Below are 15,309 nucleotides of genomic sequence, written 5' to 3' on the forward strand. Positions count from 1 at the left end.
ATACACGACCGCTGGATGACAGTGGCAGCTGTGGCTAGTTGCTGCAGAAGCTGCTACCACCAACCCTTCTGCTGCTGCTTGTGCCATCTTCAGCAAGATTTTTGCCACTGCCCGTTCCTTTTGAGGGCCCAGTTATAAAAATAGTAGGATAAAACCAGAAAGGTTCTTACTACTCAAAGAATTGCGTGATCAGAGTCCGTTTACGATTTCTGGGGAGAGGAAGACATGAAACACAACCCAATGTTGATCGGATCCCCAAATTGTGTCAATGAAATGTTCTCAATCGTTTATTTTTATTCCCATTGGGCAGAGGGTGTAGCTGAGAGGAGTCTCCTTCCTATTCTTGTCCAAGCCTTCTGTGAAGGCTCTCATTACCTGTGCACTCTCCACTTCTCTTACTCAGCTGGCAGACATGAAATATTAATAAAACAAGGCTTCCCGTCCACACTAATAATTTTCGGGCCCGACGCGTTTTAATGATGCATATCTTATCAGGCTGATTGTTTTGATACCACATATGACCGGTCTAGGGGTCCCAGAAGTTGAGATACTTGTTATGTGGGAATGTTGGCTTTCAGGGGTGGGATGTTTGGACTCCGTACGATGCTCACATTATACAGAATGCAATGATTTGTATTATGTTGCTTGAAAAAGCCTGTAACGTCCTGTTCTCCTGTAACGTCCTGTTCTCCTGTAACGTCCTGTTCTCCTGTAACGTCCTGTTCTTCGATTTGTTTCAGCTTATTATTATTCCGTTTTATTCTTCTTCTCCGCCCCCCCCCCCCATTTTCTATACGCTACTCCTCCTACAGTATTTGGGTTACAAACGGCAAACTTTCCACACTTCTTCGACCTATAGTGAAGTTATTTGCTTGTGCTTTGATAAGCGATCCCACCACCGAAGACCCTTTTTTTGCCATTGACTTTGACAGGGAAAATTTTCTAATCGCTCCCACTCGCACAGTTTTGAAGCTACACTCGCCAATCTCGAACCACATATTGTTGGTGTCAACCCAAATAAAAGGGTACATTTTGAGGGGACACCCCAAAGTGGGCAGAGCTAGCAAGGGCCAATGAAAATGTAGCTATTTTCTATACACTACTCCTCCCACAGTTTTAGGAGGACAATTTTCCCTATTGACTGCAATAAGAAAATTTAAAAAGCTGTCATTCTCACAGTATTTAAGCCAGAACTTTTTATTTTAAATCATAAAATAACAACACAAAGACCATTTCCAATAAAGGACTTAACCCGGCCAGTCTCCCACCCCACACAACCCTTCTACATTCATAGTACCCATTCATGCACATCCATACACTATTTACATATTTACATATCAACATATTTAGATAACTAAGGCAAAACTAAAAGAACAAATAAATTAAAAGACAACAATATATACAATATATACAATATATACAGGACCTATCCATAACCCTAAATCTAACTTATAACCCATCACCTGTCCCCACATAACACACCAAACCGGTCTCCCACAGAAGTTCAAGAGGATATCCCCGAGCTTCTCAAGTTCCATAGTTCTCCCCAGTCAGACTGGGGCTGACTGGTTTGTAAGAAAAATGTATTTTTATTTTTTGTATTTTGTATTTTATTTTATTTATTACACACACACACACACATATAAATATATATACATAAGTCCCTATATAGTCAACTTATACATATACAATATACTTATCATATAATACATGACGCAAAATCCAACTTTTCAGCTATCGTTCAGTGCCTGTAAACCAAACCATCCTACTTCATCATAAAACAAAAGAAAAATCTAATAGTGTCATGCCAGCCCACCACCAGGGCTGAGAGTTACTCGGTTAGTGTACCCTGAAATAAAAGCCCCTCCACAGATGAGAGACTTTAGGGCCACCCAACCTTTCGCTCTCAAGAGAGCGCACTTTATCCAAGTCACCCATGATGCTACTATATACCGTCTCCCCTGGGAGGACTTTAGAACCCGTCGACACTAGACACCTTGCACACTAAATGTGATACCTGACCACTGCGCTAACTAGGAATAAAGTGCAACGGTCCCGTCCACCCAGATCTTTGAACGCACAATAGGCCCACTCTGCATAGGATAGGGCAGCCAACCTAGGCCAGCCGATGGAAGTCCCTACTGGGATTATCTCTACAGCAAGTAAATGAGGAGACAACCCCGAAGGAGGCCATTTTAGTATTCACAAATGGGAATTTGGTATATGATATTACTGTAGGGGAAAGCTTGGGATCTAGTGATCACCAGTCAGTGTGGTTTACTATAAGTACAGTGACTGAGTCACACCACACAAAAACAAAAGTTTTAGATTTTAGAAAAACTGACTTTTCTCAAATTAGATTAGTGGTATACGAGTCCCTATAAGATTGGAACAGTTTCATTGGAGTCCAGGAGAAATGGGACTAGTTAAAAGTGGCACTATTGAAGGCAACATAAAATTGCATTAGGCTTGTCAGTAAAAGCAAAACAAGGAAGAGACCACTGTGGTACTCAGCAGAAGTGGCCAACATTCTTAAAAACAAAAAGATAGCATTTAGAAATTATAAAAAAAAAAAAAACGAGGATGACAGGCAAATTTATAAGATTAGGCAGACAGAGGCCAAACAAGTTATAAGAGCTTCTAAAGCACAGGCAGAAGAGAAATTAGCTAAGTCAGGGAAAAAAGGCTATAAGGCATTCTTCAGATACATAAATGAAAAAGGGAAACTAAAACAAGGAATTACCAAATTAAAAACAAAAGAAATAAGGTATATGGAAGAAGATAAAGAACTAGCTGACTACATCAATGAATACTTCTGTTCAGTTTTTACAAAGGAAAATTAAGGAAAAGGACCTCAGTGAGGAAAGAAGACTAATGAATCTTTTGATGTCTGTGTCTTTACAGAGGAAGAGGTTCTAAGTCAACTGTCTAAAATTAATACAAATAAGTCACAGAGGCCTTATGGGATACACCCAAATCTATTAAAAGAGCTCAGCGGTGAACTAGCAAAACTATTAACAGATTTATTTAACCAATCACTGGCAACAGGAGTTGTCCCAGAAGATTGGAAATTAGCACATGTTGTGCCCATTCACAAGAAATGTAGTAGGGAGGAATCGGGCAACTATAGGCCAGTAATCCTGACATCAATAGTGGGGAAATTAATGGAAACCATACTTAAGGAGAGGATTGTGGAACATCTAAAGTCCCATGGATTAAAAGATGAAAAACAGCATGGGTTTACTTCAGGGAGATCATGTCAAACTAATCTTATTGTTTTTTTGATTGGGTGACTAAAATAATAGATGGAGGAGGTTCAGTAGACATTGCTTATCTAGACTTTAGTAAGGCTTTTGATACTGTCCCACATAGAAGGCTTATCAATAAATTGAAGTCTTTGGGCTTGGACTACCATATTGTTGAATGGATTAGGCAGTGGCTGAGGGACAGGCAACAGAAGGTTGTAGTCAATGGAGTATATTCAGACCAATGTCTTGTTACCAGTGGGATACCTCAGGGATCTGTTCTGGGACCCATATTGTTTAATATCTTTATCAGCGAAATTGCAGAAGGCCTCGATGGTAAGGTGTGTCTTTTTGCTGATGACACAAAGATTTGTAACAGGGTTGATGTTCCTGGAGGGATATAGCAAATGGAAAAGGATTTAGGAAAACTAGAGGAATGGTCAAAAATCTGGCAACTAAAATTTAATGTTGATAAGTGCAAGATAATGCACCTGGGGCGTAAAAACCCAAGAGCAGAATATACAATCAGTGATACAGTCCTAACCTCAGTATCTGAGGAAAGGGATTTAGGGGTCATTATTTCAGAAGACTTAAAGGTAGGCAGACAATGTCATAGAGCAGCAGGAAATGCTAGCAGAATTCTTGGGTGTATATGGAGAGGAATTACCAGTAAAAAGAGGGAGGCGCTCATGCCGCTCTACAGAGCACTAGTGAGACCTCATCTGGAGTATTGTGCACAGTACTGGAGACCATATCTCCAGAAGGATATTGATACTTTGGAGAGAGTTCAGAGAAAAGCTTCTAAACTGGTACATGGATTGCAGGATAAAACTTACCAGGAAAGATTAAAGGACCTTAACATGTAGAGCTTGGAAGAAAGACGAGACAGAGGGGAGATGAGAGAAACTGCTAAATACATAAAGGGAATCAACAAGGTAAAAGAGGAGAGAAGATTTACAAGAAGAAAAACTGCTACAAGAGGACATAGTTTTAAATTAGAGGGGCAAAGGTTTAAACGTAATATCAGGAAGTATTACTTTACTGAGAGAGTACTGGATGCATGGAATAGCCTTTCTGCAGAAGTGGTAGCTGCAAATACAGTGAAGGAGTTTAAGCATGCATGGGATAGGCATAAGGCCATCCTTCATATAAGATAGTGTTCAGTATATTGGGCAGACTAGATGGGCCAAATGGTTCTTATCTGCCGACACATTCTATGTTTCTTTGTCCCCACCCTTTTGTAGACCTCTATATTAAAAGGACAGTGAAGAAATGGTCCATAATTTCCAGCACAGCACCGCACTCCTCCCAGGGACAACCCCTTTCCTCAGAGTTTCTACACTTCACAATATCCCTTACATATAGCTTACCATGGAAGCAGCGCCAAGCCATATCCCAAACTTTCAAGGGGATCCTCACCGAATTTAATAAAGTTAACCCGCCCTCTACATCCCGAATTGGGCAATCCCTCAAGGCCAACGGAGGCTGCAAGAGGGTAGACAGGACCTTAAAATCAAGGTCGAACCTTGACTTGGTCTCTATCTCTCCCCTCCCGAGTCCCCATTGCTTTATAATTCTCAGGACCGGGGCAACATAAGCCGGGAGATATCTCTGCCTTGACGAGAGTAGGTCTTTCACACGCCCTCCTGTCTCCCATTCCTGGAAGAAGGGCCAAAACCATTCCTTACAGGAATTCACCCACCAAGGAGCCCTCTCCAGCCAGAGGATTGCAATGTTAGCTTTTAAAAAGGTGTTAGTTAGGAATTCCACTGGGTTGACCATATCCAACCCACCTAGTCTCCTTGGTCGGTAAGTGACATCTCTCTTGACTAGGTTCAGCCTGTTTCCCCATAACATCTGGAAAAACAGGCTGTTGTCACAGACGGTGTACAGGAAACAAGGCAAAACAACATGCATAAATGACTCGCTGGATCCAGAAGCTAAGGAACAAAAGGGAGACCCCTGTAGAAGACCTGGGACTTTCCCTGGCTGCTCAGCCTATGCATAGATCCGAATGGTGGAGGTATGCATATCCACGTACCTTGACTATATAACCCCTGAGCACCCTACAATAGTGAGGGGACACGACCACCGGCTCCCTACACCAGACACGGAGGGAGTCAGGGTCACCTGGGATCCAGCAAACAGAAAATAACAGATAACAGTATAACACTTAACTTTGTAGAGGAGAGGAGAACCAGATGGGCATGCACACATACTCCAGGAAGAAATATAAGCCGCCCAGAAAAGCCTTCTGGGGAAGAATTTAAAGGGAAGCAATTAGTCCAACACATAACAGCTGAGAGAGGCTAACGAGAGGAGGAGCTGAATACCACAACACAGAAACTCAAGGAGGAGGTTCTGAAAGGCCTCTGTCAGAGCTTCTCAGCTGTCTGGTTGTGACAGCTGTAGACCGTTGCCCAGAGAGAGCCTGGCAGGACACAGACAGTGCCCAAGTACAATAGTACCGGGATCAGATAAGCCTTGCACAGGTGAACCCTTTCCCTGAGTGTCAAAGACCAACCCTTCCAGCAGTCCACCTTTTGACCGACATCTTTCAGTCTGCCTTCCCAATTTTTCTGATGATAGTCCTCATCCTGGCCAGGTTGATCTGAGACCCAGAAACCTCTGAATAGCGGTCCACTTCCGACATCACCCACCCCACCTCCTCACCAGAAGAGGCGAAAATGGTGACATCATCCGCATACGCTACCACCCTCAAAGACGGCCCCCTTGCACTGGCCAGTTCCATCCCCACCCCTGCTAACGGTCCACGATCTACCCTTCTATTGAAGGGATCGATCGCAAACACATACAGCAAGGTGCTTAAGGGACATCCTTGACGGACACCGGAAGTCACCTCGAAGGGCTGTCCTGACCAGCCCTTAACCGACGGGAAACTCTCAGCCCCTTTGTACAAAGCCTTTAGCTAATTCACAAACCTCCCCGGAAGACTGTACCACAAAAGGACGGACCACAGGTACTCGTGGTTCACCCGGTCAAAAGCTTTAGCCTGATCCAAAGTCAAAAGGTAACCCCTTCCAAAGGCCTGCCGTGCCTCGCTCCACGGCCTCTCGGACACTGAGAACAGCGCTAAAAGTGCTCCGACCAGGAACTGTGCAGTGCTAAGCCCCTGAATGAAGTCTCGGTGCAAACTTAACCAATATATTAAAAAGTATTTTTGCCAGGATGGATCTTTTCCCCTGACAGAATAATCAGGGCTGACTTACCCATTGACTTTGGTAAAGTGCCCAAGGAAAGACACTCATTAAAGACCTCAGTCAAAGGAGGAACTAACTGTTCCTTGAAAGTCCTGTACCACTCAGATGTTAAGCTATCTGGGCCTGGCGATTTCTTGGGCGTAAGCCCTTCAATGACCAGTCTTACTTCCTCTTCCCTGATTGGTTCAGACAAAACATCAAGAGAGCGGTCCATTCCTGCCTTGGGAACAGCTTCAGCCAAGCTGAAAACCTGTCCCGATCTAGTTCTTTCCTACCCAAGAGGTGAGAGTAGAAAGACCTGACCATCTACAGGATCCCTGATTTGGACCTATTCAGGGATCCTGTACTATCAATCAGGCCTGTCACCAGCTTACGTTTTACTGACATCTTACAGTTGCCATAAGTGTTGGGCGAGCGGTACTTCCTGAAGTCCCTCTTGACAACCAAAGATGTGTACCTATCGTACTGACACCTCTAAGCAAGGAGTTCACACGAGAGATAGCCTCACGGTTACCTCCCGTTGAGACCAGACTTTCAAGTTACTTCCTCAGTTCCTGGTACAGATTATTTCTGTCTTGGCACCTGAGGTACAAAAGCTCTCGGAAAAACCTTGCCGTCCTTGTTTTAAACATCTCCCACCACTCTGACTTACTGTTACAGAGGTCCACTAACGGTTCCTGGCCCTGAAAGAACTCCTCGAAGAATTGTATTATTGTTGCATCTTCCAGGAGAGATGAATTCAACTTCCACAAATCTCTGCCCATACAAAGAAAAACAAATTAAACAGTGATCGGAGAAAACCACTTCCTCAGTTTTTAAGACCGAGAAAACAGCTTCCCCCTTCTAATAAAACCTATCCTAGACCTAGACCTTTTGGCTACCTCCATGAAAGGTGAAGTCCACGTGGTCTGGCTTATGCTTTAAATGAGCATCCACCAGACTAGCTTCCTCAACACAACGCTATAGGTATCCAGCCTGACTTTGGAGCCTCCCCTATCACAGACTCTTGTCACATTGTTGAAGTCTCCACCAAAGATCACCTGACGACTGGAAAAAAGGTAAGCTTTAATCCTCGTGAGAAGACATTTACGGTCCCTGTAACGGTCGCATACACACACACACACACACAGGGGGGAGGGAAGTGACCACTGCGCTCCACCCTTACTCCTGGCCCTGCCTACCTGCCTTGCCAATCCTAATGACAGGATACAACAGGACGGCAATCCCTAGCTTGGAATAAGTGCAGGGATGACAGACAGACAAACAACAGAACGTGAACGGACCGAGTCAATACCAGGAAAGCTACAAAGTACAAATGGAGCAAGCAGAGAATAGTCAGGAGAAGCCAGGGTCATAAATACCAGGAGAGTCATGAAGTACACAAGGAGCAGGCAGAGTATCGTCAGGAATTCAGCAGGAGGTAAGTACACCAGGAAAGACAAAATCGCAGGTGGAACCTAAATAACAAGCAATCTGTGGCCAGCAGATTGCCTGTTTAAATAGGGAGCTAGAGGGGTCATGTGACATGGCCAGCGTCACATGACTCCACACAGACTACGCAGCCAAGCACTGAGTGATCAGCTCGGTGCTCAGCCCTAAAACCATTACCATAAATGCAGATAGATGCACGCATAGTATTATCAGGAGCGCGGGTGGAGCTTGATGCACTGATGATGCGCGCGCGCTCCAGACGTGCCCGCCTCCTAGACGGTGCCGTGACAGTCCCACTTGGTTTGTGGACCATAGATGTGTCACGACCATGGTCATGGTCGTGACTCCTGAACTGCAAGCTGTTGCTTGCGGTTTGGTTTGGTTGTTCAACCACATGTGAGGGCTGCTAGTTTGTTACCTCACTTGTGGTTGCCGCGGGCAACAAGTTGTTATTTTGTGTGTGACAGTATAGCAGCCTGAGCTGGTGCTAGACAGCTTGCTGCAATGTGCATGCGGTTGCACCTGGCAACCTGTCTTTGTTAGGTGTGTCTTTTGTATGTCTGGTGTGCACAGGGTTTTAGTTATGTGTGCACTTTCTCCTTTAAGTGGCTGTCATCCCTTCCCTGGTGTGAGAAGGGTTAATTCCCTTCTGTGTGTGTGAACACTGGGTGTGTCTGTGTGGGTGTGGCTACTTGGGCCTATATAGCCTCTGCTGAGAGCAGTAGTCAGAGGGGTACTTCAGCCATGGTCTGCTGGAGGCGTCCTTCTACTTTATACCATCTGCCAGTGAGGGCCACCCTTGTGGTCATAAATGTTTTATGTGATGTTTAGTTGAGGTTGTTTTCCTTTTCATATTTTATGCACCTATGGATCTGGGTTCCTGTGTGTTTGTGTGTGTGCTGTGTCCATTTATGTTTGGGTGTGGACACTAGTTTGTATTGCACGGGATCCAGTCAGTGTGTCTGTGGCAGGTAGGTGTGGAAGTTCATTTCATCCTCCTGCCATATCCATAGGCTGTTCATGTTCCTATCCCCTTGAAGCTTGGCCACTTTAGACTCCTGTTTCTCCGCGTCCAGGAGGAACGGGCTGTCTACCCAGCTTAGGGATCTGCGGAGGGTGAGTAGGGATCTAAGGTTCCTGAGCATGAGCCCTCCTACCTTCAAGGTCGGCTCATGTAGATAGAAGTCAGGGTCAGATTAGGGAAGCTCTAGGAGGTGACCTGCTCCCTAATTCTGTGGTCCTGGCCAAGTAGCGACCTACCATCTTCTGGCATCGCACGCTGAGGGTTCTCCCCATCCTCAGCTGTGACAGTATGACCACAATGGCTCCTCACGTGGCGTAGCCTTTGGAAGAGGGTGCAGCATGCATCACCATACATTTGTGGGGTGCATGCGTGTTCTCCGGAGGGAGAGCGTTTTGGGGGTTTCGTCACTGACGGCACGGTGAGTGGCTTTTCCCCGCCATTCCTTCACCATTGTCTGTCTTGGCGTCCCCTTACTTTTATTCCTTCTCCGTTGTTTGTTTGGTGTGCAGCATGCAACGCCATCTTTCTTTGCGGTGCATGCACGTTCTCCGGAGGGAGAGCGTTTTGGGGATCACCGTTAATGGTGTGGTTGGTGGCTTATTCCCCGCCACCTTACCTTCCGTGTCCGTGTTGGTGATCCCACATCCCTCTCCATGTTCCTCTCTCTAGTCGTCTGCTAGCAGCATTCCGTTAGTGTTCCAGCTGTGTGCTGGTTAGGAGTGTCTGCTGGCAGCGACTGGAGTGAGGACGTGAGTGGAGAGTGGATGCAGTGTCAGTGCTCTCTCCCCGGGCTGTTTCTTTGCTGGTCTCCGGTTCCTGTGTGTTGCTCCGGAGCCTGGCAGTCGGCTCCTGGTTCCTGTGTGTTGCTCCAGGGGCCGGCAGCAGTCCTGGGGAGATGCGCATGTTATGACACTGATTCCCCTTATTTTCCCCTTTTCCTATCCCCTTGTTGAGTCTCTCACCAGTTTTCCTTTTTTTTTTGTGGGGGGGCTTTGAGGGGTGGGAGTGTCACGGCCATGGCCATGGTCGTGACCCCTGAACCGCAGGCTGTTGCCTGCGGTTTGGTTTGGTTGTTCAACCACAGGTGAGGGCCGCTAGTTTGTTGCCTCACTTGTTGTTGCCGCGGTCAACAAGTTGTTATTTTGTGTGTGGCAGTATAGCAGCCTGAGCTGGTGCTAGACAGCTTGCTGCAATGTGCATGCGGTTGCACCTGGCAACCTGTCTTTGTTAGGTGTGTCTTTTGTATGTCTGGTGTGCACATGGTTTTAGTTATGTGTGCACTTTCTCCTTTAAGTGGCTGTCTTCCCTTCCCTGGTGTGAGAAGGGTTAATTCCCTTCTGTGTGTGTGAACACTGGGTGGTCTGTGTGGGTGTGGCTACTTGGGCCTATATAGCCTCTGCTGAGAGCAGTAGTCAGAGGGGTCCTTCAGCCATGGTCTGCTGGAGGCGTCCTTCTACTTTATACCATCTGCCAGTGAGGGCCACCCTTGTGGTCATACATGTTTTATGTGATGTTTAGTTGAGGTTGTTTTCCTTTTCATATTTTATGCACCTATGGATCTGGGTTCCTGTGTGTTTGTGTGTGTGCTGTGTCCATTTATGTTTGGGTGTGGACACTAGTTTGTATTGCACGGGATCCAGTCAGTGTGTCTGTGGCAGGTAGGTGTTAAAGTTCTTTTCATCCTCCTGCCATATCCATAGGCTGTTCATGTTCCTATCCCCTTGAAGCTTGGCCACTTTAGACTCCTGTTTCTCCGCGTCCAGGAGGAAAGGTCTGTCTACCCAGCTCCTAGCTCAGGAATCTGCGGAGGGTGAGTAGGGATCTGAGGTTCCTGAGCATGAGCCCTCCTACCTTCAAGGTTGGCTTATGTAGCTAGGAGTCAGGGTCAGATTAGGGAAGCTCTAGGGGGTGACCTGCTCCCTAATTCTGTGGTCCTGGCCAAGTAGCGACCTACCATCTTCTGGCATTGCACGCTGAGGGTTCTCCCCATCCTCAGCAGTGACAAGATGTTAATGAGCCTCAGCTCTTGTCCTCCCATGAGCACATCCAGGATCAGGCACCTTCCCATTTCTAGTTTGATTACTTTCCTGTATTCAACTCTTCCAGTGGTTTTAAAAAGTACCGCTACCCAAACAAGATGGCTGAAAAAATCAAAGGCCACATAACAAGCCATATCTGACTTAATGCTAGCAACATTAATGCTTGCTAGCGTCAACAGGGTGAGTTCCGCCATCATAAGTGATTGAACTAGATAGCTTTCTTCTTAACCCCACTGCCACCCTCACCATCACAACCATCTGACCCCCCACTTTCTTTCTGCCTTTTTAGGCATTGGGAGACATCCATAACACATTTCTCTTTGCCCACAGGATCTGACTTGACCCCCCTTCCAGAAGGTTCCCCTCTGAAGGTCAGGGCCCGGCAACCCGCGAGGAGGCCTTCTCACCCACCGGCACTGCATCCCTCGCCCCCCCTTAGCCAAGCCAGCCTTGGAGGTATCACTTAGGATGCCATACCGGTTGTAGACCTCCACAAGAGGGTCACCAGCCGAAACCTCCCTTGGTATCTGGTCAAGGGAGAGTGGGATGGACGGATCCCACTCAAATAGAGGCCTTCCTGCCCTCTCTCTTGCTGTTTCTCTTCTTACCCTGCTTGTTCCTCCTCCTCACCAATCATTCACTGTCCTCCTCATCCACACTATCCCCACCTGAGGAGAAAGAGACAGCAGAGAGGTTAGCCTCTTCGGTATGAACTCCAGGGTTCCCATCATCATCACTGTCATCTTGGCCTCTATTGGCCGGATTCTCAACTAGGGTACCAGTTGTGGGATTAGCTGCCTCCTGCTCCCTCTGTTTGCGGCGTTGTTCCTGCCACCTGGCTCTAGCTGCCATATTTTTTTTTACCTTATCTGAATCCTTTTTGCTTCCTCCAGTGCTGGGATCCCCAGTACTTATCCCCTCACTAGTCTGCCCAGTCCCGGCAGCAGACTCTTCACCAACCTCAGGGCCATCCTTGCGGCTAGTATCTGCCTGGTTCTGAGCCTGTCCCTGGGCCTGGTTGGCAAAGGCAAGTGGACAGTGAATAAACGAGTGACCCAGGTCTCCACACAGGTTACACCTGATCCTCCGAGAGGTTGCGGCAAGATGGTCACTCCCTCCACACCTCACGCACCTCTGGGTATTACACTGTGCACTGAAGTGTGTTCAGCAGCAAAACCTTTTTTAACCGTGCCCACCACTTGTTCAGCAGTGGACATTTTTACATTACAGGGATTAACCACATGGACGCCGGCCTGGTCAAGGGTCGAGTCCAAGCTCCTGACATTTCAAATTTTTCCCCGGATCTTCCCCGGGAGTCGGGTCTCCGGGCCTCTCCTTCCCACTGCACTCCTCTCTGGGGCGCTTGATTGCAAAACATTCGTAAAGGTCCCATGTCGCTTACCTCCTCCTGGCTGCAACACTACCCCCGATCTTTGCATATCTTCAGACGTTGTGTCCAATGCCTCTGGACTGCATGGTCTCTCTGTGTCTTCAATTTCCACCTCAACTTCATACACCACAGGTGCAGGTGTATCCTGTGTCAGATCCATTGCGAATCCTTCCATCGCTGTGCCACTGTTGCGGCCGCACAATATAGAACCCCGGAAGGCCGCAGCCCGGGTGTCCATACCGGGAGAGAACACCACCCCCTGGGGAAAGGGCAGCGCTCCCCCCGGCAAACACCGTTGGCCTCCCGGTCCTGTCTCCAAGTGCTGCAGTCCTCCTGTAGATTTTACCTTCCAGGACCTGCGATGATGTCAGCTGACAGGAAGTGATGCAAAGAGGAAGCCAGAATATCCACTGGGTGACTGGGGTTAAAATTTATAAAAAGTGGGTGGAGTCTACAACGGCTAGGATATGCCCCCATTGTCTGAAAAGTGAAGGTCCCACCGCTGGGATCCACACCTATATTGAGAACAGAGCAGGTATGCACCACCAAAACGGTAGGAGGAGTAGCGAATAGAAAAAAGGAGGGGGGGGCGGAGAAGAATAATAACTAGATGGCGTCGTTTGGCTTGAAATCTGATTAGCTGTTTGTGGCTCCACGCACTTTTTAAAATTTGAACCCAAGTCAGACAATGACTGACTGTGCCACATTTTCGGACCCTGCCATTAACAGTCAAAGAGCGGCAGTAATTTAAATTTTCCCATATAAAACGAATGGCTGAAATGTGATTGGCTGTTAAAGGCTATTTTCGGCTATTTTTGGTGGCCCCATAGAAATGAATGGAGGGCGGCTGCGCATGCGCAGTGCGCTCTCCTTCACTTTCGGGGCTCCGTTATCGAAATAGGTGCGGGTGCCAGCGGTCCTAGCGATATGCCCCCATTGGCTGAAATGATAAAACCCCCTTAAAGTGTTAGTCACTGGGTCACTGTGGTTCACAACTAGGAAAAAAAGGTTAAACAGACTTTGCTTATATCTCTAGCGTTTTTAAGCCAACATCCTGTGGTTTCTTCAGAAACGACACCATGTAGTTGTATTTGCTATTTGAGTAATTTTGGTTTTCTAATATAACGTTAATAAGAGTCACTAAACAACCATCGTAGGCATATTATGTGGATGATGTAATAAACCGTGCTGTTTAGCATCGCTACTACTGTGTATGAGATGGGGAGATAGATATAAGATGTTATGACATTTTCCTACAGATTCTGACAGCTGCATTAAATGCCAAAGTGATGAATGGCCTAATGAGAAGAGAGACCGATGCCGGCCCAAAGTAGTGGAATTCATCTCTTACCAGAACGACACCATTGCTTCTGTGTTCTCCTGTGTCTCGGTCTTCGGATGTCTTGTGACCGACTTCATATTTGTAATGTTCATTTCCCATCGAGACACTCCTATTGTTAAAGCCAATAACCGGAACCTGAGTTATCTCCTCCTGGTCTCCATCATCCTCAGCTTCCTCTCTGTCTTCTTCTTTCTGGGTCGTCCCAATGATGTGACTTGTAGATTACGTGAAACCAGTTTTGGAATCTTCTTCTCAATAGCCGTCTCTTCACTTCTCGCCAAGACTGTCATGGTTTGTGTTGCTTTTAAGTCCACCAAGCCTGGAAGCCCTTGGAGAAAATGGCTTAGTGTGAAACTACCATATGCCATAGTGTCATTGTGTTCATCCTTTCAAGCTGTAATCTGTATTATCTGGCTGTCTATTTCTCCTCCATTCCAGGACCTGGACACTGACTCTTATCCTGGGAAGATCATCATTCAGTGTAATGAAGGCTCAGATATCTGGTTCTACTCCATGTTGGCTTATCTGGGGCTCCTGGCAGCTGTGAGCCTTGTTCTGGCTTTTATGGTGAGGACATTACCGGACAGTTTTAATGAGGCCAAGTACATCACCTTCAGCATGCTGGTGTTCTGCAGCGTCTGGATCTCTATGATCCCGGCTTATCTGAGCACCAGGGGAAAGAACATGGTGGCTGTGGAGATATTTGCAGTAATGGCTTCCAGTGCTGGACTTTTAGGTTGTGTGTTTTTCCCAAAATGTTTTATAATTTTGTTTAAATCTGAAATGAACAGAAAAGCTGACCTGCTGGGGACAAGAAAGAACTGATGGCAAAATGGTCACCCCGATAATAGTGATTAACTCTGAAATAACAACTTGTAGATATCATCTTATACTAGAAAGAAATGATAAAATATAATTAGATTCCAATCGTTACATTGTCTCAGCAGTGCATTTATTAGGAGGAGAAGGAGAGGATCTCCCCATGTCTACCTGCTGATATGTAGGATATATACACGGGCATTACTGCTCCTTGCTATAGCTAAGGAATTCATACATCTGACATGATGTCAAAGACATCGGACCAAAAATATCAGTCCCTTGAGGTTACGGGGGCTTTGTATTTGTCTTTCTTTGTCTGGGTAAGGGATTTTTAAATATACAAATAAATATAAAAAAAGATGAATTCTTTTATGACAAGACTCTACATACATATACAGTGTATAACGTGCAGGGCAGAGGGATGTCATAAGGTCATTTAGGATAAAAACAGGAGACCTTGAGAACAGATCTAGGAGAAGCTGCAGCAACCGCGGTCCGCAAGCGGTCCCTTTAAGATGGAATAAGTGTTTGTCGTGACGCCAGATGCATTGCAGCAACGAGGGCACAGGGCCCCCTTTTAGTGATATGGTGGTCCCTAGGTGTAGGAATGTCAGAGTGGTGTAGGGTGGCCTAATGTCCCTTATAATGGAAAATAACAGCATTCTTTAATTCAGAATGCTTAGTAAAAGGTCCATTGTGGGGTTAAAAAAATAATAATTGTAACTCACCTCATCCACTTGATCTCGCAGCCAAGGTCGTCTTGTTTCTAATTCTTCTTGCAGGACGTGACTGGAAAAG

The 15,309-nt window shown here is 46.3% G+C and overlaps 1 protein-coding gene across 1 annotated transcript; it reads left to right on the plus strand.

Annotated features, from left to right (window-relative positions):
- The first annotated feature begins 13,776 nt into the window (after positions 1-13,776).
- LOC122924292 (vomeronasal type-2 receptor 26-like) lies at positions 13,777-14,626 on the plus strand. The gene has a single exon (XM_044275258.1). It carries the CDS (start codon positions 13,777-13,779, stop codon positions 14,515-14,517), a length of 741 nt encoding a protein of 246 aa, XP_044131193.1. The 3' UTR covers positions 14,518-14,626.
- Positions 14,627-15,309: the final 683 nt, after the last annotated feature.

This window comes from Bufo gargarizans, chromosome 1 (assembly GCF_014858855.1).
Source record: "Bufo gargarizans isolate SCDJY-AF-19 chromosome 1, ASM1485885v1, whole genome shotgun sequence".
Lineage (NCBI taxonomy): Eukaryota > Metazoa > Chordata > Amphibia > Anura > Bufonidae > Bufo > Bufo gargarizans.